The sequence below is a fragment of the Hyperolius riggenbachi genome, chromosome 7, assembly GCF_040937935.1.
Source record: "Hyperolius riggenbachi isolate aHypRig1 chromosome 7, aHypRig1.pri, whole genome shotgun sequence".
Taxonomy (NCBI): domain Eukaryota; kingdom Metazoa; phylum Chordata; class Amphibia; order Anura; family Hyperoliidae; genus Hyperolius; species Hyperolius riggenbachi.
The window spans coordinates 230,211,136-230,236,031 of record NC_090652.1 but is presented as its reverse complement, the minus strand read 5'-3'; the positions used below and the strand labels follow the sequence as shown (position 1 = coordinate 230,236,031).

At 42.2% G+C, this 24,896-nt stretch overlaps 1 protein-coding gene across 4 annotated transcripts in view; it reads left to right on the top strand.

Annotated features, from left to right (window-relative positions):
• Nucleotides 1–7,661, top strand: part of VWC2L (von Willebrand factor C domain containing 2 like) — a 322,575-nt gene extending 314,914 nt beyond the window's left edge. For 3 of the 4 annotated variants that reach the window (XM_068246985.1, XM_068246984.1, XM_068246986.1), the window contains exon 4: nucleotides 5,048–7,661. In XM_068246985.1, coding sequence (XP_068103086.1) covers nucleotides 5,048–5,196 — 149 coding nt within the window. In that variant the 3' untranslated portion in view covers nucleotides 5,197–7,661. The remainder of the gene's footprint in view (nucleotides 1–5,047) is intronic. The other variant, XM_068246987.1, reaches the window with a different exon arrangement.
• Nucleotides 7,662–24,896: the final 17,235 nt, after the last annotated feature.

Sequence of the window (24,896 nt, the reverse complement as noted above, 5' to 3'; positions counted from 1 at the left end):
TCCGCTTCTTAGCCTCCGAGAATCACTCGCAACTTTTCTGCTGTTGCGAATGCTTCGTGTGAGCACTCAGACCTTAGTTAGTTCCAGTGTGCTGTAACTGAAAATAAAAATATGAGAATATTTTTTTTGCTAGCAATGTTCTAGTAATTAGCCCTACTACACAACCAATTCATGATATCATATTTTTTTTCGCTTCAGTGTCTCTTTAAAGGATACCCAAACATGAACAGTCATGAATCTATGGAGGCTAATGTCATGTTGACAGTGGTGCTGAGGCTTACCGCTCCCCCTGATCACTTCCTTGCCACTATGTTTGCGGAAACAGGTGGCAAACTGGTTGCGCATACACATCCAGTTTGCAGCAAATGGTTAAAGAACTTAATTCATGGTTATGTGTTAATTTAATTTTTAACTGTCTTGTTGTGAGACTTAACTTTTGAATTTCACTCGCTCATCCCTACTGGTGTTCACCAAGGTACTTGTGATTGACACTTGTGTGTTCATCAACTATGGCAGTTTGACAGTGATTCCCAAATATTGCATGCAGTGTCTAGTTGGCAGTTCTTTGGCTGAACCATCACAATAGACAATGCCTGGCAAATACATAGGCACATCTGTTATTGTGTTTGACAGGACTACTATGCAGAACAAACAGTCTATCAAATGATGGTACAGCTCTGACCGAACACAAACCACTGGTGTCAAGTTCTGACAAACAGCTGTGGAACACTTCAAATGTCCACTTGAATTCATCATGGATTGAGATAGTTAAGGAGTGGTAACAGCAGTATCCCCAAGCCGATAATGAGAACTAGGCCTTAATGTGGAGCGAGAGAGAAATGTTTTCACTTAGAAGGTGTACATTTAATAAAGGTGTTCGTTGAAAAGGGCACAGGAAATAGCTAATAATAGACTTAATTAATATAGTAAAATATCATTATGACCTAACCCTACTCTCACACAGAACCCTCCCTCTACCAATGCCCAACCCTAAGACCCCCCCGGTGGCACTTAAAGTGAACCTAAAGCCGGTAAAAAAAATGAGATTAACTCACCTGGGGCCTCCCTCAGCCCCCTGCAGCCGATCGGTGCCCTCGCAGCTCCGTTCCGATGTCCCAGGACCCGCCGGCGAGCACTTCTGGTTTTCGCCGTCACTGTTCCCAGCCTGTATATCGCCCCCTATGCTGCTATTGCGACCTCCTGGCCGAAATAGCAGCATAGGGGGCGATATACAGGCTGGGAACGCGAACAATCACTCGCGTTCCCATGCCTGTCGGCCGGTGACGGCGAAACTGGAAGTGCTCGCCGGCAGGTCCTGGGACATCGGAGCGGAGCTGCGAGGGCACCGATCAGCTGCAGGGGGCTGAGGGAGGCCCCAGGTGGTTAATCTCGTTTTTTTTACCGGCTTTAGGTTCACTTTAACCCTAAGACCCCCTGGTGATGCCTAACCCTTAGACAGTGGTGCCTCACCTCAACCCCTCCAAATGCCTAATACTAAGGACCCCCACTACTAACATTAAAGACTCCCATCACTGCTGAGTGCTGATGCCTAACCCTATCCACCAGCGTCCTGGGTAAAAAAGTGCCCAATAAAGCAGCGGGAGCCAGGGCTGCCCACTAGGCAAACTGTGACTAAAAATATCGCTTTCACACCCGCTATTTTTAGCCACGGCTTTCAGGGCTGCCCGCTACTTTATTGAGCGCTCTTTTCAACAGTGCACATCTTGCACCCTTTTCAACTGTTCCACTTACAAGAAGCTATTGGTTATCGCTATGTTGCCAGTATTCCTTCATTTCCTGCTTTAGTGAGCAGGGCATGGGTGAGAAGAAGTCACAAAACAAGGATGCAGGTGGCTACGAAATCCACTTGCAAAGAAAGGTTTATATAACACATTGTAATGGTTTCAATAGCTCCACATTTTAAAATAATGGCTTGATTGGAATATTAGAGTATTTTATTATTAAACATATTACTATATCACCGAAACATAATTTAGTTTGTGTTACACTTGAAAGCATCCACTTGAAGTTCCCTGTTGCATTTACCGTAACCTTATACTTTGTAATGGCACCATTCAGCTCTAATTTCATTCTTGTACTACTTGCTTCAACTTGCATTGGCCTTGTTGTGACTAATATTGTAATATTACATTTGAAAAGTAATTTTGCTTTCACAGCATGGTGTTGACTATGAGCATGCAGCTTGTAGAATATTGTTCATACCTTGGGTAATTTGAAAAGAACATTCTTGTGACTATTCCTTTGCATCTACTGGAGAAGATGGGGAATGCTATTTGCTTGGATAGTATTGAAATATAGTCTGGAAAACATACATATATAATATATATATATATATATATATATATATATATATATATATATATATATATATATATATATATATATATATATATATATATATATATATATATACTGTATCTTTATATACTGTATCTTTACAGTGGTTTGTCTTGGGCGTATATAGCAACGTGATCTATGTGTCTATATGGCACTACATTATTATTATTATTATTATTATTATTGGATTTACATAATACCAGCATCATTCATTAGACTGTACAGGAGAGTGTATAGCATTACAAAACAATGATTACACAGGTAGTACACAAGGAGTATGCAAATAAACAGGTCAGCCTATGGAGTGTACATAGAGGTGTAAGACATGTACCTATATTGCACAGCAGTAACAAAAACACAGGGGAAAGAGAACCCAGCCAGTTCAACTTTACCTTCTATAGGGTTTAAAATGGGAGGCAACTCACATTTACATTTTTGCTCTAAAACATAGAAAGTACAAAAAGATTGGTCTCATGTCATTTGAAGGCATATTTATACTTCACTGAAGGTAACTGATACCCCTGCTGTATGCAGGACAAATTGTCAGCTTGTAATTAAATAATTGCTGTGCAAACAAAGTAGGAAAAGCTCTCTGCTTCCCCTCTGGTTGCAGCAGAATATTTTCTGCATTGTTTCCACAGCCTAATATAGCTGAACACAATCTGATAATTTTGGTACTGCAAGTGCAATCTTACCAATAAGAATCTGAATGAAGTAAAGGTTTGAGTATTATCCCTTCCAGTAATTTCAAAACCATTTTTAACTTTTTCCTATTAGTTTTACACTTTTTCTATTAGTTTTTAACGCTTTAGACCATAGATGAAATTTCAGTTTTATCCCAATTAAAGGGATAGAATAGTAAGTACACAAGGTGGTAGTGTGGTGGTCAAGGACCGGTTACAGTGTGTTCTTAGATAAGATTGTATGATTCCTTGGACAGATGAGCCTTCAGGATGCACCTAAAGATAGTAAGTTTGGTGAGTGATGAAAGTATTGTGGAAGGAAGTTCCAGAGAAGGGGAGACATTTGAGAGAAGTATTTTAGTCAAGAATGAGAATAACTGTCTAGAAAGAAAGACGGCAGCGTTTAGTTTTGTGCAGGTCAAGAGGTTAGAGGATGAGAAACATTGGATTGGCATTGGTATTGTGATCTCAGTTGATCTAAATAAGGAACTTATGAGTAGATATGAGAAAACTTTAGTATGCAGCAGAAGGGAGTATGACAGAGCACTCACTTAAATTCCAGTAATACTTTTATTTCACCATGCAATAACAGGATTCAGCAAATCAATCTGTGGGACCATAAAACATATGCCATAAAATAGGTGGATACCATATTGTGGCACAGAGGTAGATGGCACCTCCTTGGCACCCTCCTCTTTGTCACAATATGGTATCCATCTATTTTATGGAATATTGTATCTGGTTTACTGAGCAATTTTACTGGATGGTCAAATAAAAGTGAAGTCTTATTGGAATTCAATTAATGTTCCATCATACTTTCTGCTGCTGCCTGGATGTAACTTTTGGAAGTCTAAGTACCAATTTGGTAAAGTATAGAACTAATCAACAGCATAATGGTGCAAACTTTCTCTACTATGGCCTCAATTCACTAAGCTTATCTCCTGTCTTTTATAACTCTTCTGAGCTGTTTCTACAGTTATGCCCATGATGATAACTGTAGAAACAGCTCAGAAGGTTATTAAAGACAGGAGATAAGCTTAGTGAATTGAGGCCATTGTCTCTTTATAAAATGAACCAAACTTCATGTTCACTTCAGGTTTGCCTAAGAAAACTGACCTGTTAGTGGTCGCGAACCACAGCAGGGAGGGTCAACATACCTCAGTCGCCGCCTCTCGCTGCACCCTGCTGTCCATCTTTCCATTACGTCTGGCTTCATAGCCAGAAGTCGGGAGAATGGAGGGCAGTGTGGAAATCCTCAGTTTTACTCATCCCCACTTATGAGCTGTTTTTCTTTGAAACGCATCTTTTGGACATTAGATCTACCAGTAGCCACTCTTCTGAGGACGTCTGCAAAATTTCACTACAATATTTAAAAAAAAAAAAGTGAACTATAACGGTAAACTGAATTAGGCTCATTTCACTAACGCCGTGAAAAATGTAGAAACGGGATGACCCTACATGTGCTTGTAGAAAAACTTTATTTATACAAAAAATAGTCAGCCAACACAGCAGCTGGATTCCCCTGATTAAAATGCTTAAAACCACATATAGAACTGGAGGGAGCGCTCCTTCACATATTATTACCACCAATCACCATCAGGTAACTGCAGAAAATGGTGGTGGTGGGTCGGTGGTGGGTTCACATACAATCTAGCCATATTAGTGGCAGATACGGTTAGCATAGGCTAAGGCTGGGTGACCGTTTTCTGCAGTTACCTGATGGTGATTGGTGGTAATAATATGTGAAGGAGCGCTCCCTCCAGTTCTATATGTGGTTTTAAGCATTTTAATCGGGGGAATCCAGCTGCTGGGTTGGCTGACTATTTTTTGTATAAATAAAGCTTTTCTACAAGCACATGTAGGGCCATCTCATTTCTACATTTTTCAATTGCACCGGGTGAGCCCTCCTCCTCAGAGTTGTGCTAAAGTTCAGGTCTGCATTCATTAATTAACATAATTTCACTAACTATTGTTAAATCTTAACTCTTTATTTGTTTTATTTTCAGGTCCAAACTGTTTTGCAGGCACAACTATCATCCCAGCAGGAATTGAAGTTAAAGTGGATGACTGTAATATTTGCCACTGCCACAATGGAGACTGGTGGAAGCCAGCACAGTGTTCAAAGAGAGAGTGCCATGGGAAGCAAACCCTATAGACATGATGTGCCTATACCATGTGGGTGAAGGACTGCCTCTACATCCGAGCCTATGGACAAAATAAGACCTCAAATCTGAAAAGATGCCAAACATGGTGGACTACCACAGACAAATGGGGACACAATGAAGGCGAATCCATGTGTGCAAGGATTGAATTTTACTGTTATTGCCGAATCCAGCAGGGCAGATAGCAAAGAACTTTATGTACTAAGATCTGGATAACATAATGTCGTCCTCTCAGATTTACCACAAGGAGTAACCAAACAGAACACTGAGACTTTCCAGTGTGACACTGTGAGGAAATGTTGGTTTCTGTTCCACCCGATACCCTCCTTATTCACTTGGCTTTTTTTTCTCACTCTTTCTCTGTTTTTTTCTGCTTCTTTTTGTTATTCTTGAATCATGTATGTGTTCTGACCGAACTCTCATAGCTGGACCACCTTTAAGTTTTGTGGGTTCAGGAAATTATGTAACAGATAGTCAGTGCCAAGTAATGACCAGCTTCAAGCAAAACTATTTTTTGTGCCAAATTAAGAGGAGCAGGAGCACATCTAGAAGTCAAACGCTAAGGAATTTAAACCATTCCAGCTGAAGTACAAATCAATTTACACAGAGATTAATTATGTGCGTGTATATATGTATATGTAGATGTATGCGAGTCTAGACTGAAAAAGGCATGCACCTTACATATTTGGTGCCAAAAGCAGGGTTTTCATATTACTATTCAGTATTAAATTATTACTGACTCCCTGAATGTATGAAAACACATAAAATTTGAATTAGTAATGAATTAGTTACTGTAGAGCTTCCATTCAGCTCTTCTTGGGTCTAGTAAAATCTACATGCTTGGTGTAAAAAAAAGTATGTGATTTAATGATAAATCCATGCTTCCTTTAAAGACAAACTGCATCTAAATTTCGACAGAGTGAGCAAGGGCAGAATACCGAGGTATTACTGATGTCTGTGCTCCTATTGGAGAAAAATCCTCCTCCTTCCTGTCCACAATAGTAATGTAAACATTGGTCTGCGGGACAACAAGTGGGGGATAATAATTTGTTCCAGACAGCTGCTCTAACTTTTCTCTATTCTATAAATAAAAGTTTTATTTTATTACTGTCTCTATCCTTGTTAAAGAGATTTATATCATATCATCTCAGGACAGGATGTAAGGAAAATTTGATCAAGCGGGGACACAGTAATTAAAAAAACTGATTTACCGTAACCCTTTTTACACTATTAAAATCTTAAATTTATTTTTTGTTGGAGTTGGTCTTTAAAGTCCAACCTTCACGTTCTTAGGGTTTTGGAGGTGTAGACAGAGTTTCCACTCTAATTAATAGACCCTCCCTTGACCCTAAGCCAAGACACTTCCACTGGCCCACAAGATACTATAACAGATGTTGCTTAGATAAGAGAACTTCTTAATTATCCTAGTTAAATGTATTTATATATATATTTATCTGCAGAAGGCATGTGTCAGTCTTATTTGAGCTTTACTGCATTCTCCATAACAATATATGGAAGACTATCTTCTGCAGTAACCACTATAAGTTCCCTTGGAACCTCAAGAACATCTGTCATGGTTATGTCGGTGTGTGGAACTGTTCTTACCCAATTACATGGGCATCATTAAAGATCTAGTGTAGTTTGATGGCTTGTCCCACTTCACCCAAGATTTCACAACTCCCTGTTAATAATATGATGATTTGCTGGCTGTGAGGATCTCATATCATGACAAATAGACATGCTAAAGATTAACCCTGCCAAATGCAGATGGTTCAGTAACACATAGACAAAATACATGCTTTATTTTTATTTTGCTTATGAGAATTAGGGTGCTAGTTATGCAATTGTATCTAGTTAAAACAACACACACTGCAGATATTGTGAGGTATAGAATTAGCTGTGGTGGATGGTCCTGCTACTTACTACTGAATGGCGGGATGATAAAGACAGGAGCATAGAGAGCATTTTTCAGTCTGCCTGGCCAAAACTGCTACAAGTATTTCTAGAGGACAGCTAAATAATTTATAAATCCAACTTCTCACAGATCCTTCTGATCTAACTTGTAGATTGACTGGTGGGCTGGGTAGAATCCACAATGGAAGCTGTGAGCTCAAAAGCAGCCCAACTAACATCATCTCAACACATTAAAATGGTGCAGAACTTTGGCAATTTCCGCTTTCTGCAAATTGCACTCATCCGAAATGAAAATCGAACTTGGCTGATTGATTCACTGATCTCCAGTGGCCAAGAGTCTATTCATGTTTATATTGATTAAACAGTGCTGTAGTTCTGTGCACAACAGAGACCTGCGAAGGAACGTTAAACTTTAATTATCTTTAACTGCAAGGAAAAAGGTAAGCTTTGCAAATCATCCTATTATCAACTGGATAATCTGAGCATAAAACTTGGACATGGTTTAGAAATGTACTTTATGCTTCTTTCACTTCCAGCATTCATAAGTGGTGAAAAGGTTTTAAAAAAGATATCATATTTAACCATTTCCTTAAAAATTTACTTAAAAAGGATTATTAAAATATTTTCTTGTATAAATGCTGCATTACAGTGAATTATTTACTGCTGTTTCTGTTTGACTGTTTACATTGCTGAGCACCCAACGTGAAATGCGAAAAATTCAAACACTCTTGTCCTCTTATGCCTGGTACACATGACACAATTTTACATCAGATTGACAGTCAAATTGATTAAGTCCAATCTGATTTCCAATCATTTTTCTGATCAATTCTGTATACCGTGGGCTGCATTAACCCTGGGAAATGTCTTAAGGTGGTGGCAAGAATAAATAATACAATCTGTTTTAGCGTTGTAGTAGCACTTTAAAAACTATTATATGGAGATAATCCTTTTAAATGAAAAATGATCAGAAATCAGATCGGACCTGATGGAAGTAATACATTGTATGTGTAGCACAGTTAAGAAATAGAATATTAGTAGCAAAAAAAATGAGTATCAGATTGTTTTCCAGAACAGGAAGAGTTAAGAGACTTCAGTTGTTATCTATGCAAAAGATCTTCTCTGAGCTATTCGCCCACCTTGTTTTCTGAAGCACTTAAATAAACAAGAAACAGTGAGAGACGGGTTAAGATAATGTTTTACTGCAGGACGGTTTGAAGGGTCATTAGCTCTGAATGTGGTTTGTAAACTGCATATATGCCAGAATGATGCAATGTTATTTAAAAAAAAAGCTATATAACTGAAAATAAAAATAAGAGACTATTTTCTTTGCTACTAATGTTCTATTCATTATCCATACTACAAATACATTTTTTTTTGCTTTATGTTTGCTTTAAAGAATTAGTGCAAATTTAAAAATTGTCTCCATATAATCATTTTAAAGAGCGCCTACAGCGTCAAAACAAATACATTGAAATATTTACCGTATTCTTGCCACCACCTTAAAGTGTACCAGAGCTTAATGAAACAAAAAGATTTATACTACCTGGGGCTTCGTACAGCCTCATACGCACAGATCGTTCCCCCGCCGCCGTCCTCAGCTGCCCGCAGCTTCGGGAACTGGGTCCCTGCACTTCTGTCAGTCGGCTCCAGTCTACGCAAGAGAAGTGTGCCTTCTACGTATCTCTCCAGCGGCTGCTGTAGAGATAAGCAAAGAGAGCATTTCTCTTACGTCAAACTGGAGCCGACTGACGGAAGTGTGGGGACCCGGTTCCCTAAGCTGGGGGCAGCGGAGGATGGCGGTGTGGAAGCGATCTGAGCGGATGGGGCTGGAGGAAGACCCAGGTATGTATAAATCTTTTTATTTCATTCAGCTCTGAGTCCCTTTAAGAGATTTCCCATGGAAGAAGCAGCTCGTGGTTTTCAAATGGCCTAAAGACAAGTAGGCTAATAGTAGTCATCATTATCTTCCTCAGGTTACCTCTATCCTGGAAAATGAAGCCCTTTTTGATGGCTTAGTATATTTCTTTACCTCACCTTTGAAGAAGTCCTTGTGGTGACGAACTACTTTCAGCCACTCTGGAGATCATCAAGAAAGAAGTGTACCTTGGTGTAATTTACACCTTGGTAATGTACATGTAATGGATTACTCTTAAAAATGTCCATAATTGATAAAGAAGGTGGCCTTAATTTCCTCATTGGATGTATTTTTTGACAGCTCACTATCAATTTTTTTTTGTCAATGCACAAAGATAAAGATCATGGAGTTGTTATTTTAAGGTCTTGTGTGGTATTTCATGCCTTATTGCAGTACATTGAAATGGATGCCAACTGTGATACCACTAGCCCGGCAGATCGCTGAAAACCAGTCTTATCACCCGAACAATAGTCTGTACACACGCCGGATTTGATGTGCGAACGACGGAACGTTCAAACGACGGGTCGTTCGCAAAAATCTGACGTGTGTATGGGCCTTTAGTCTAGTGAATTCAAAGTATTTAGCATTGTAATCAATGGCACCGACTTCCTAAGTTAATTGCAAAGCAGCTACAAATGTTCTCATCACCATATTTGCTGTAGATCAGGGTGAATTGTGGGAGTATTTTAGAAAAAAAATATTCAAAAAGATGTGGTTTTTGAGAAACTCAATTTTAAAGTTTAGGAGAGAAAATTGTTGTTTAAACCTTGAGCATGGTGGAATTGCAATAGATTTGGGCTCATTACTTTGCTCAGGCTTAAATCTAAAATATACTCTTCCCCCTGATCAAACAGTGAAACTTTTAAAATTTAAAATGGTAGTACACATTTAAAAACACATTTGGAAAAAACGATAGTGTGTTGTCCCCCAGCCCTAACATTTTTAACTGCATGTCCCCATGTAGGTTGGTATGTTCCAGGGAATTTGGAGCCCGCAAGCATTGGACTTAGCTCCCTAAGCAATACCAACCCATCTTGTCCATCAAAGATGTACATATGTAATCCTCGCTTGTGAAAGATGCTCTAAGCTATGTACCCAAGTCGCGATTCTACAATCGATTTTTCCAACGTGGGTACATGTGCCCGATTAAGCAAATTACATTTTCTGACATATGGCGATTACAACCGTCACAGCGGATCAGATCTTTATGATCCCCCACGACTTCTATGCAAAGTGCCGCGATCATTTGAACTGTCGTACCTGCCCCTTGTGTGCAGTTGCATGATGTTGCACTCCCGCAGTTAGGAAGATGGATCAGGGAATGCTCATTTGTCGAGTTGAGTCCCTGAGGGTTCCCCGATACATCTTCCAGTGAGTACAGACCTGTAGAGAGTGCATACAATGGTCACTGCCTGCATTCCTGAAAGCTCCAATGTGCTGCCGCTAACCTGGGAAGTCTTCTAAAGAGTGAAAAATGAATTATTCATGCTTTATTGCATTATTCATCAATGGAAATTGTAAAGCGTGCTTTAAATTGCACTTGTGCTTTAAAGGAAAAATATACCAACTATTATTTGCTGCTAAATGAGCCCAGTATAACTATTTCAGAAAAAATAAGGGATTTTTTATTTTTATGGAAACAGCCATAGTCATTGACAAATTAAAGAATGTAAATAAAATATTCTTTTATGGCCTTGCTGCTTCTAAGTATGTCATATTCTGCAGGTGTCATCAAGGAAAAAGGATCTGCTTCCATGAACCATTCACTGCTTCCTGTGCTCAGAATCTCAGTTTTGGTGGTGCTGTTTCAGTGAAATCTTAAGTCACAAAAATAAAAAAAAAGTTTAGCTCCAGCTTGGGACAGTTCACTCTACTAAAAAGGTCAAAGCTAACCACACAGTAGATCTACAAAACTTATCTTTTGAATGTTATGAATTTTTTCATATCAAGAATTATTTCTCTCATGCCAAAATCCTTAACCAAGCATAATGAAAACATACAGATAGAAAAACATTTAGTTCCTTAAAGTGGACATGAATTGAAAAAAAAATTCATACCAATTTAAGGTGATACATGGTAATAGTCTAAATAAAATAAAGGAATGAATGTATTATTTTACTTTTCAGATGTCGTAATTTGCATATCTTCTGTCTGGTGGCATGTACCTCCATATTGCTGATGTGTCAATTGCCAGCCAGTTCCTTCCTCGAGCCCCTCCCTCCTGAATATGTTTATTAGCTGTGGGAGTGTACATCTAAACTCCTCTACTTCTGAGTTTATGCAAATTTTTATGAAAATATATGCAGTTTGAAAATGGACCAATTAATTTAAACCCAGGTTTAAATTAGCAGGGAATGCACACGTGGGCGGATCTTTGATCAGCCTGCCAGCTGTGATTGGAGCTAGCAGGCTGTTAGAAAAAAACCCAGCTATTTACATTTGTACAGTACTATAATCTAGTGCAGCGCTGTACAGGGGACAGCCCTGTCACTTAGCTATCCTTCTGATCAGCTCACAAGCTAAACCCTCTCATAGGCTGATACCTATGAGAGGGTACGCAGCCTATGAGAGGGTACTGTAAAGAACGGATTGCAGTCAGGGCCAATTTAGGGAGGAGGGAGGGAGAGGAAATAAAAAATAGGCTTTTTTTAATATTAATAAAAAAATAACTGTTTAAATTAATAAAAAAAACAAAACAAATGTCAGCAGCAATCAGACACCGCCAACAGAAAGCTGAAAATGACGTAAGATTATTTGAGTGCTAAGTTGTATGGCCGTGCAATACACAATGGGCCTGATGCAATTGTCAGACTCGCCAGTGTTAAACGCTGGTGAGTCCGATAATCAGGCGACTATAAAGTCGCCTGATCCAATTGCATTTAGCCCTAGGCAGGGTGCTAAAAGAACTCGCTTGGGCGATATTATCGCCCAGCAAGTTCCTTACAACCTATCCTATTACACTTTGCATGCCTCCGGAAAACGACGCTTCCCGGCAGACATGAGCGTTAGCTTAGACCTGCAAAAAGCAGGTCTAAACATGCTAACGTACGACATCGCCACTGCATCTGGGGGTCTCCTTTAATAAGGAGACCCCCAGAGCTCCCCGCCGGCCCCCGCTCGTCTCCGCAACCCCCCACAAAGCTACAAAGTTAATTGCTTAAATTTCTTACCACCGCTTTACACCCGTCGGCCGCCGCATCTCGCCGCAAGTCACCACTGTGTAATTACAGTGTACGAGTTACTGTAATTACACTCGCTAATAACAGAGTCCCGGCAAAGCATCTTTGAATCAGCCGCCGGGGCTCCCCATTGGTTCACAGGCAGGACCAATGAAAATGGCTCAGCCTGTGAACCAATGGGGAGCCCCGGCGGCTGATTCAAAGATGCTTTGCCAGGACTCTGTTATTAGCGAGTGTAATTGCAGTAACTCGTACACTGTAATTACACAGCTTGCGGCGAGATGCGGCGGCCGATGGGTGTAAAGCGGCGGTAAGAAATTTAAGCAATTAACTTTGTAGCTTTGTGGGGGGTTTGTGGAGACGAGCGGCGGCCGGCGGGGAGCTCTGGGGGTCTCCTTATTAAAGGAGACCCCTGAACATCCGCGGAAGATGGTGCGCATGTGTGGGGAGCGAGGCTGTGGTGCTGATGGACAGCACCACAGGGTAAACCTCGCTCCCCATCGCCCGGTAATAGGGAGCATCGCTCAGGCTTTCGCCTGAGTAATGCTCCCTAACGATCGGCCATCGCACGAGTGAAACTGGCAATAGGATTTGCCGGTAATCCATCTGCAAGCTACTTATCACCTGGAATAGCATCAGGCCCAATATATCTTAAAGCTGCACAGTGTGGAATTGTAAAAATCACCTGGTCACTTGGGGGTGTAAACCTGTGGTCCTGTAGTGGTTAAAGTTACTCTGAAACATTTAAGTGGTGATGCACTGGGAGACATCTCAGAGCTCACTCCAGCCTGAATTATTGCAAATACTTTCTGTTTTACGAAAGCAAACTTTTGCTTTCAGAAACACTTGAAGTAAAGAAAAAAAGGATAGCTCTTCAGTGTTCCTTAATTGAAACAAAAGCATCAAGCTTTGCAAATCTAGCATAATGGTATCAAATGTATTTGTGGATGTATTACATAATTCATTATATCATATTCTCTGATTGGCCAAATACTTCTAGGCTGGAATCATTGGACCAATTACAGGCTGCAGAATTTTTCCATGGAAATTTGAATGCCACAAACATTTTAGACAAATCACAAGATTTGGTAAATCTCGATTATATCCGAGTCTTGTGATTGGTCTACATTTTCCATGGTGTTTCCAATTTACAAGGTAAACCTCTGCTTTCCCTGATCTGTCCAGACCAGTACTACCGAATATTTCTGAGTCCCGTGATTGGCCTTATATTTAATATTTTAGGCCAATCACAGCATTTCAGAAATACTTGATAGTGTTGGAACATTCAGAGAATGTGGAGGTTTATCATGGAAATCGGACAGGGAATCCTAGCCTGATGAATGAAAAACTGGAGTCACACTAAGGTTTGACCTGAAGTCAAATCAGAATTTGGGACGAAGTAAAACTGATCAACCATTATTGAAATGATGTCAAATTAAAGGTGAAAACACAATGAACTCATGTTGAACTGATGCTGAAGTGATACGGAACATACGTTGTCAAAAGCCTGTGTACACTATCCCTAAAGCCCAAATCTATCAAATAAGCTAAGTTTACCTTGGTGGTTTTGTAAACATCTGAAGAATCACAAATAGTCATCTTGTCAGACAGGTGTCAGAATTAGAATCAAAATCAAGTAATAAGTGGTAGTGGTAATGAGCTTAAAAAGTAACTGTCGGGCATAAAATTAAAAATCAATCCTTTATTTTTTATCTGGTAAACAAGTAATAAGGATGCTAATCAGGCAATCCAAAGGTTAAAATCACTATTACTTTTCTTGTTGATAAATTATCATTCCCCAGTTTACATGACTCTTATTTGGTACACAGAAAATTTGGTAAGCAAAAGAGAAGTTGCAGGGCATGCTGGGTTGTCTATTTTTGCTTCTCTACTTCCCCTCAGACTTAACTAATGCCGCCTGATTGGCTGAAGCCTCTTTCCCTCCTTGTTACCCCTCCCACACCTCTGTTCCTCTCTGATTGGCCAAAATTTCTCAGGCTGAAACAATGCACTTTCTATAGGGAAAGGCGATCAAATCAGGCAGAGGAGACTAAGGGCGGATATTACATCATGACTTGCTTCAAAATAGCCACAGTAAATATAGAACTGTCTAGAATAGGATTCTCTACTTTTCCTTTATAAAATGAACAGGAATCATAACGTGGACAGTGCAATACATATGTTACGTAAGTAGAGCAAGTATTTATCTACCTATATATTTGGTTTTTTTTTCCTGCATATGTATGGCTGACAGCTCCTCTTTAAGCCTCTCTTATAACTAATCTCTGTGCAGAAAGTCACTGGTGGCCTGTACACACACAAGGGCTAAAGACAATTAAATACCCTAAGTGATCTAAGCGGACCACACACAGTAGTGGTTTTAGGAGTGGGAAACTGTGTGTGGTTTACCATCCTCAAAACCAGCAATGTTAATGAGTTTTGGAACATATACAGCCTGATCCAATTCATGTTTTCGTCTACATTTTCTCCTAGGAGATCCTTTTTCATTTTCTGTTTAAATTAACTTTTCAGCAATTGAAAAAAAGTAGGAAAAAAGAGTATTGTCTTGCTTGCTGATGGTTTAAAAGGCATCCTCTATAATAATCTCCACTGTCGCTGCGTCCAGCAGCTGTCCCTGTGTCCCTGTTATTTTGTTACTGCGTATGTGTGGACGGGACCAGGGAACGAGGTAGGCGGGCTGTTGCGTGCGCGTGGCAGGCGCACGCGGCGGTGCATGCGCACGCATGCGCAGTGACTGGCGGCAGCGGTAAAAAAAGACCTAGAGCCCATTTTTAAACAGGCTTAGGTCCACTAGTTTTATCGATAAGATGTCGCCTAGGAGAAAACTTAGGTGAAAAGTGAATTAGATTGGGTCCATATTGTTAGGAAGAACCAGTTTGTTCACATTAATTTATTATTATTAATAGTATTATTTGTGAGTCTATTTTACTCCATTTGAGAGAATAGCTTCCATTGCCTATCCCCAATGGAAAAGGCTGAGTAATAAAAACGTTGTGACTGAATTTCAATAATTCACATATATAGAAAGGACCATGAAAGGAAAAAATAATCATACAGGGTCTTTTAAATGCAAAAATATCCAAAAAACTTTATTAACACTCATAGGAAAAATGGTAAAAATCTCTGTTAGAGGTTCCTTGCAATACTTCCAATACAGAAATTACAGCACAGACATAGACTTTATCGTAGACTTAATGCAATTTTGAAAAAAGGCAACGACACGTTCGTTTCGGGCACAAAAATGGCCCTTCATCAGGCCAAGTTGCAGAAAGTGCTGTCTGCTAATCCTGTAGGCGATACATAGTAGAGACACCAAAGAAGCAAGGAGACATCTGGACCAACCAGATGTAAAATACACGATTCCAGCGGCTGAAAAACCTAATATGGCAAGCTGCAAAGATGGGAGTGCACTTAGGTTTTTTTTTATATTTTTGCATTTAAAAGACCCTGTATGATTATTTTTTCCTTTCATGGTTCTTTCTATATATGTGAAGCTTTGAAGGGGCTAAGTGGATGACCCCAAAAAGGATCAAAGGTTTTTTCTTTTTCCCTTTGGTGTAAGAAGATAATACTCCCAACTTTACAAGATACTGAATTTCAATAATGCCATATTGTATTCTCTGGCTATTTTGTTTACAAAGCCAACCTACATTGTAAACTGCAGATCTGCTCCTTATGTATAACGATGCATAATAAAGAATGAAAATGTACATATAAATATCGCACATTTAATGGAAACTATGTGCAGGTTATTTTATCATAAATAAATAATAGTTGCTTCACTGCGCCTCAATGATAATACATCAATTGCTTCAATAAAAAGTTTTTATTTAAAACTATTCAAGGTATGGGTAAATAATAGGGAAATGTCTCCCAAGCTATTACTGAGATCAGCTGACCTCACCACACTACACAGCATACCCCCATACACACTATTCCATTCACAACCTGGATTGGTCAATTCTCTCCACGAAAGAGAATTGACCAATCCAGGTTGTGAATGGAATAGTGTGTATGGGGGTATGCTGTGTAGTGTGGTGAGGTCAGCTTGAATAGTTTTAAATAAAAACTTTTTATTGAAGCAGTTGATGTATTATCATTGAGGCGCAGTGAAGCAATTATTATTTATTTATGTTCCCAATTCGATGAGGTTTTGAGCAAACCCCATAGCTTTTTTCTGCAGCCCACATTATTACCGTTACAAGCGCCACAGCCATCTAATCTCAGGTTATTTTATCAAACAAGCATTAATTAGAATTTCCACATCTTGTGATTTTAGATAATCGAATATTGGTGCTGAAGTTCTCAATCAGCTGGCAGTGGTTGGATTATTCGCCAATGACATCACTTGCTATTAGTGTTGGGCGAACAGTGTTCGCCACTGTTCGGGTTCTGCAGAACATCACCCTGTTCGGGTGATGTTCGAGTTCGGCCGAACACCTGACGGTGCTCGGCCAAACCGTTCGGCCACATGGCCGAACTAAGAGCGCATGGCCGAACGTTCCCCGAACGTTCGGCTAGCGCTGTGATTGGCCGAACGGGTCACGTGGTTCGGACCCGAACGCGCTCTGATTGGCCGAACTGTCACGTGGTTCGGGTAAATAAATACCCGAACCACGTCATATCTCCGCCATTTGTCTGTGGGTTTAGCTTTGGGTAGGCAGGCAGGGTAGTTCGCGCTCCAGCCACGCTAGCCAGGGTCCCCCTGTCATTGTGTCGCTGCTGGGAACAGTAGTACACCGCTCGCTCAGCCACACTATATAGCATTCTGTTTACTGCCACTCTGTGTACCTCGCTCAGCCACATTATATAGCATTCTGTTCACTGTTCTGTGTCTGCTGGGAATAGTGGTACACCGCTCGCTCAGCCACACTATATAGCATTCTGTTTACTGTTCTGTGTCTGCTGGGAATAGTGGTACACCGCTCGCTCAGCCACACTATATAGCATTCTGTTTACTGTTCTGTGTCTGCTGGGAATAGTGGTACACCGCTCGCTCAGCCACACTATATAGCATTCTGTTTACTGTTCTGTGTCTGCTGGGAATAGTGGTACACCGCTCGCTCAGCCACACTATATAGCATTCTGTTCACTGTTCTGTGTCTGCTGGGAATAGTGGTACACCGCTCGCTCAGCCACACTATATAGCATTCTGTTTACTGTTCTGTGTCTGCTGGGAATAGTGGTACACCGCTCGCTCAGCCACACTATATAGCATTCTGTTTACTGCCACTCTGTGTACCTCGCTCAGCCACATTATATAGCATTCTGTTCACTGTTCTGTGTCTGCTGGGAATAGTGGTACACCGCTCGCTCAGCCACACTATATAGCATTCTGTTTACTGTTCTGTGTCTGCTGGGAATAGTGGTACACCACTCGCTCAGCCACACTATATAGCATTCTGTTTACTGCCACTCTGTGTACCTCGCTCAGCCACATTATATAGCATTCTGTTCACTGTTCTGTGTCTGCTGGGAATAGTGGTACACCGCTCGCTCAGCCACACTATATAGCATTCTGTTTACTGTTCTGTGTCTGCTGGGAATAGTGGTACACCGCTCGCTCAGCCACACTATATATCATTCTGTTTACTGTTCTGTGTCTGCTGGGAATAGTAGTACACCGCTCACCCGCCACTGTATAGCATTGTGCTCTGTGTCGCTGCTGGGAATAGTGGTACACCGCTCACCCGTCACTGTATAGCATTGTGCTCTGTGTCGCTGCTGGGAATAGTGGTACTGTATAGCATTTCTGTACTGCCACTGTACTGCTGCCAGTCAGCGTGTACTGTAAGGATAAGTGAAATGAGGAAGAAATCCGGTGAAAGAGGGAGGGGCAAGGGAAGAGGTGTTTCCCCTGACGGTTCACGTACAGGCCACAGGGGAGCACCCAAGAAAACCCACTCAATACCGCCCATGTTGTCCAGGACAACAACCCTCACAAATCCAAAAGAACAGGACCAGATAATTACTTGGATGACCTCTCAAGCGTCCAGCAGTGGGTTAAGCAGCACCAGCACATCACGCACGAGGTCCGAGTCCTCAGCCAGTTACAAGGAGCCAGTGGGCACAAAGCTGACACAACCGGCGGCGACACCACGCACACAACTGCCAGATAACCAGTCCGATGAATTACCTCAGGACACAATGGGGTATTCGCAGGAGCTATTCCCAGCCCAACAAACTTCCACCTTTCAAAGGTCAATGGAGGAACAGCCAGAAATGTTGTGCCTGGATTCACAACCGTTAACTGTGGGAAATGCACCGCGCACTGAAATACAAGGCGAGTCCGAGGAGGACTCGGAAACCCAAATGCCAGAGCAATTTGGGCAGGAGGGGTTGCAATTGCAGGAGGTCGGCCGACAAGATCTGGAAGACGACGTTGGAGTGTGCTGCGCAGAGGTTGTTGTGGGGAGCTCTACTCCACGGCGGCGGCCCACAATGACATATGACGAGTTTGAGGAGATGGAAGAGGAGGGTATGGACAATGTGGACAGAGACCCAGATTTTGTTTGTGAACGAGAACATCGCCGTCGTAGCAGCAGCACAGATGAGTCTGTTGAAGAACCCACTGCTGCACGAGTTCGCCTTGTGCCACAAGGTAGGCGGCGCGCAATTTCAGGCACCACAAGCGTGGAAGTTCAAGTGAGAGGCAAAAGAGGAGCAAACAGAAATCGCCAGCAAGGAGGCAGGTGCTCCAAAGTCTGGGCTTTCTTTGAAGACTGCACTGAGGATGTTACCATGGCGATTTGCAAGGTGTGCAAGACCCGCCTGAGCAGGGGGAAAAGTATTAACAACCTCTCCACCACCAGCATGAGCCGTCACATGCTATCCAAACATCCCACCCTGTGGGCAAACGCGTCAGGACAGGGTACCAGCAACAACACTGCCTCCCTTGGGTTCACCAGACTCACCACCAGACCCGCCTCAGCAGCAGCAGTAGCCCAGCCATTGCGTGGTTCACAACATTCACAAACATCAGACGACGCTGACACTGTCACTTTCCGGTGTAGTGCTCTTGAGGTCTCCCAGTGTTCATCAAACACAACAACCAACAGCCCTTCCGTGTGCAGCGCTACGGTTCAGTTGTCTGTGTCGGAGATGTTTGAGCGCAAGAGGAAATTGCCAGCAAATGACCCCCGGGCCGTGGCGGTAACAGCCAGCATAGCCAAGCTTCTGGCCTGCGAAATGCTGCCATATCGAGTGGTGGAGACAAACAGCTTCAAGGGCATGATGTCAGTGGCCATCCCACGTTACGTGGTTCCCAGCCGCTACCACTTTGCGCGCTCTGCAGTGCCTGAGTTGCATGAGCACGTGGTCAGCAAAATAACCCGAAGCTTGAAGAATGCCGTTGCCTGCAAGGTTCACCTCACCACTGACACCTGGACGAGTGCGTTCGGCCAGGGTCGATACATCTCCCTTACCGCGCACTGGGTGAACCTTGTGGAGCCTGGCAGCGATTCCTCACCTGCTACGGCACGGGTGTTGCCCACGCCACAAACAGCTGCACCGCCGTCCCTCCCACTGGATAACAACAGCAGCACCTACCTCTCTGACTCCTTCTCCTCCAACGCATCTCAAAGCTGTACCTCATCCGGAAACGCTAACCCAGCAGCAGTAGGATCGTGGAAGCAGTGCAGCACAGCTGTTGGCATGCGTCAGCAAGCGTTGCTGAAGCTAATCTGCCTTGGGGATAAGCAGCACACAGGGGAGGAAATTTGGAGGGGAATAAAGGAACAGACGGATTTGTGGCTGGCACCGCTGGACCTGAAACCGGGCATGGTTGTGTGTGATAATGGGAGTAATCTCATTCGCGCTTTAAGGTTGGCTAAGCTGACACTCATCCCTTGCCTGGCGCACGTGATGAACCTAGTAGTTCAGCGGTTCCTGAGGACATACCCAGGCGTGGACGATCTTCTGTTGAAGGTGCGTCGAGTGGCCAAACATTGTAGAAATTCCAGTACTGCTTCGGGGGCACTCGCCAAGATGCAGGAGCGCTTCAATCTCCCCCACCATCGCTTGCTGTGTGATGTCCCTACGCACTGGAATTCTACGCTGCACATGCTAGCCCGCTTTTGCGAGCAGAAGAGTGCAGTGGTCCAGTACATGACGGCGCAGTACCGAGGCGCATCCGGCCAGCTGCCAAGCTTCTGTGGATCCGATTGGGCCAACATGTTGGACCTCTGCCAAGTCCTCCAAAATTTTGAGCAATCCACGTTGCTTGTGAGCAGTGACAACTCTTCAGTCAGCATTACCATACCACTGCTGTGTTTACTGAAGAGGTCGATGTTAAAAATCAAGGAAACAGCTGTCATGATGCAACTGGGGGAATCTGAAGGAGAAAACAATCAGCGTGATGGTACCAACATCAGGCCATCCGCCTCAGGGAACGCTGGCCCCAGCAGCTATGACGAAGAAGAGGAGGAGGAACAGCTGGAGTTGGAGCAGGAATTTCATGCCACCACTGACGAGGGCCAGAGCGGTGCACGTTGGACTTCCACAATTCAACGCGAATGGTCAGCAGAAGCAGACCAGGAGGAAGGTGACGACTATGATGCATCACAACAACTATCACAACGCTCACAAGAGGATGATGAGGATTCTGGTAGGACTCTGGCACACATGGCTCAATTCATGCTAGACTGCATTGAACGTGACCCACGCATTGTGCGCATTCTGGACAACACCAATTACTGGGTTTATACCCTTCTGGATCCACGGTACAAACACAATGTTCCAAAACTGCTTGAAGAAAGAGTCAGACAGGTCAAAATGGAAGAATACCAGCAGGCCCTTGTGGAGACTTTAGAGAGGAGATTGACATCCTCCCCCTCCTCTAGCCAGTTGTACGCAGACAGACTGACTTCCGCAAACCCAGGACGACCAGGAGGGCAGCAAACAACGCAAGCCGCAGCTAGTACCCAAAAGGGAACGGTATCGGCAGTGTCCTTGGAGTGGGAAAATTTTCTGACACCCATGCAGCAGCAGCCCACTGAACAGCAAGCGTGCAGATCCACCTCCAACACTGATCGCCTGGAGAAGATGGTCAAGGACTACATGTCAGATGACGTAGCTGTGTCGAACAATCCATCTGCACCCTTCAACTATTGGGTATCGAAGCTAGACACCTGGCACGAACTGGCAATGTACGCAATAGAGGTGCTGGCTTGCCCGGCAGCCAGCGTTATGTCGGAACGCTGTTTCAGTGCTGCCGGAGGCATCGTCACAGATCGGCGTATCCGCCTATCTACAGAAAATGCAGACCGTCTGACTCAAATTAAAATGAATCAATCCTGGATTGGAAATGACTACGCAACACTCCAGGACCCCAACCAAGTAACATGACCAATGAACATCTGGGATGGTGTAGCGTTTCCGGTCCCTGTTTATTGAACCTCTCATCTGTATTACATTTATGACTGCATGGCGGCAAAAAGCATTGCTGCTATATCCGCACGCTTTTTGTCCTCATGCAAGGCCTGGGTTGTTGTGTCTCAAAAACCGTGGCCTTCTCCTCCTGCGCCTGCTCCTGTTCCATCACGTCTGCTGCTGCTGGGTTAGCGTTGCCGCGTGGTCCCTGTTTATTGAACCACTTATCTTTATTACATTTATGACTGCATGGCGGTACAAAGCATGCTATCCGCACGCTTCTTGCCCTCATGCAAGGCCTGGGTTGTTGTGTCTCACAAAGCGTGGCCTTCTCCTCCTGCGCCTCCTCCTGTTCCATCACGTCTGCTGCTGCTGGGTTAGCGTTGCCGCGTGGTCCCTGTTTATTGAACCACTTATCTTTATTACATTTATGACTGCATGGCGGTACAAAGCATGCTATCCGCACGCTTCTTGCCCTCATGCAAGGCCTGGGTTGTTGTGTCTCACAAAGCGTGGCCTTCTCCTCCTGCGCCTCCTCCTGTTCCATCACGTCTGCTGCTGCTGGGTTAGCGTTGCCGCGTGGTCCCTGTTTATTGAACCACTTATCTTTATTACATTTATGACTGCATGGCGGTAAAAAGCATGCTATCCGCACGCTTTTTGTCCTCATGCAAGGCCTGGGTTGTTGTGTCTCACAAAGCGTGGCCTTCTCCTCCTGCGCCTCCTCCTGTTCCATCACGTGTGCTGCTGCTGCTGCTGCTGGGTTAGCGTTGCCGGTCCCTGTTTATGGAACCTCTTATCTTTATTACATTTATGACTGCATGGCGGTACAAAACATGCTATCCGCACGCTTCTTGCCCTCATGCAAGGCCGGGGTTGTTGTGTCTCACAAAGCGTGGCCTTCTCCTCCTGCGCCTCCTCCTGTTCCATCACGTGTGCTGCTGCTGGGTTAGCGTTACCGGTCCCTTTTCCTGGAACCTCTTATATGTATTACATTTATGACTGCATGCCGACAAAAAACATGTTACCTGTGCAAAGAAAACAGACATTTCCCGCATTTAAAAGACAGTTTTCCCTTTGAAACTTTAAAATCGATTTTCTCAAAAACTATAAGCTCTTTTTGCTAATTTTTTTTTCCTCTTGTACCCACTCCCAAGGTTCACATACCCTGTAAATTTGGGGTATGTAGCATGTAAGGAGGCTTTACAAACCACAAAAGTTCGGGTCCCCATTGACTTCCATTATGTTCGGAGTTCGGGTCGAACACCCGAACATCGCGGCCATGTTCGGCCTGTTCGGCCCGAACCCGAACATCTAGATGTTCGCCCAACACTACTTGCTATGCCTATGCACATTTACTGTATGTTTATCTGTACATCTTTACTTTGCTTCTGGTCCAGCGGTAATTGACCTACATGCCCAGCAAGTTATTTTACCTATTATAATATGAATGTCAGAAGATGCCAACTGGTGTACACAGAGATGGACAGTGTGGGATCCACGTGAAAAATACTTGATGCATTATAAAAAATATATTAAAAATATTTTTATAAATATAAAGTTGTTTTATTGAGCATGAAAACATTTCTTGAATGATTTCATACAGACTAGTTGCAAGATTTTAAGTTTTTTTTTTGTTTGCTTCAACATGAAATTTACTGTACTGTAAAAGTGCCCTTTTCAAAATAAACACTGTGTACAATAGCAGCGTTCCATTTTTAACCTTTAGCTCAATGTGTGTAAGAATTAGCACAATGTAAAACTGGCACAAACCTATAGGTAAGCCATTTAAATTGGATTAAACAGCAAAGAACGATTTTTTTTTAAAATTCTCTTTTATTTATTATTTAGGTTTTGTGCTAAAAGTAGATCTTTATTTTGCCATCAGTGAATATTAAATATCACAAATGAAAATGCTATATCAGTTAGAGCTCCCCCTGCTGGTTTAACTGGCAATCTTTGTAAATACAATAATGGCTTAGATAAGACAATTTTCATAGAAGATAAGTCTGTTATTTTTTTCCTGCAATGCAAAAGTGGTAAAAAATAATTCGTTTCCGGTCACAAAATATTCTCAGTGAAATAAACTAAGAACTAACAAATAAAAATATGATTTTATTTGCAATATTTCAAGTGGTTCTATTTAGAATATTTATGTTCACATTCATAATTCATAATGCAAAACGCAATTAATGAATACAATCAGAATGCTTTAAAAACATTATGAATTCTCTTTAAAATGAAATACAGTGGGAATTCATAGTTTTCTGCACCCTTTGTGTTATTTATTAAACATTGCACTAAAAATATTTAAAGTGTGTTTTGATAACTAATAATATTGCAAAGTATTCTACTTTAAAACATTTCAAATGGTTGCATAAATTGTTTTTTATAATATTTTAACATGTATCTTTCAGAGTGCTAAATGCAATTGCATAAAATCGGAATGCTTTAAAAACATGAATTCTCTTAATATAGGTTTTTTTCCACCCTTTGTGTTGTTTATTAAACCTTGCACTAAAAAAAAAAATATTTAAAGTGTGTTTTAGTAAGTAATATTGAGGCTCTGTTCACATCTAAAATTGAAATCGCTGACGCCAACAATTTACAATTTTGTGGGCGATTTTTTTTTCTCCTCCCAACGCTCGGGTGGGCGCTGCGGCTTTTTGTAAAGTGCTTTTATAAGCGCCTTTGCAGAGCGATTGTGTTTTTTCACTTCCTGACTGACTGACTCTTTGAATCGGAAAATAATAAATACAATGTATTTATTCTTAAAAATGCCTGGGAAATCGCTATGCAAAGCGCTTTTTCAAGCATTTTGCGATTTTCCTATACCTTCCATTGAGGCAAAACGCCTAAAAAGTGGTACAGGCACAGCTTTGCTGAGCGGATCGGAAACGAACCACTTGTAAGTAAACTCTCTCATAGGGAATCATTGCACAAGCGTTTTGAGTGATTTTCAAAATCGCCTGCGCTGGAAAAAAGGCTGAGAAAACACCCTAGGTGTGAACGAGCCCTTATGGCTGGAACCCACTAGAGCGATTTTTTTTTGCATTTATAGAGCGTGAGAAATCGCTAGCGATTTCCCTAAACACTCTGCCAATGTAAATGGATGGTGCAAATTGCACAGAAGCGATTGCGATTAGCAAAATCGCAAACGCAGGACATGCAGCATTTTGTTAGCTTTTGCGCTTCAATGTAAAGTATATAATCACTGGTGTAATCGCTCATCAAAACTTGTACAGAGCGATTTTGCTAGCGTTTTAAAGTTAATGTATACTGTAACAAAATTAAA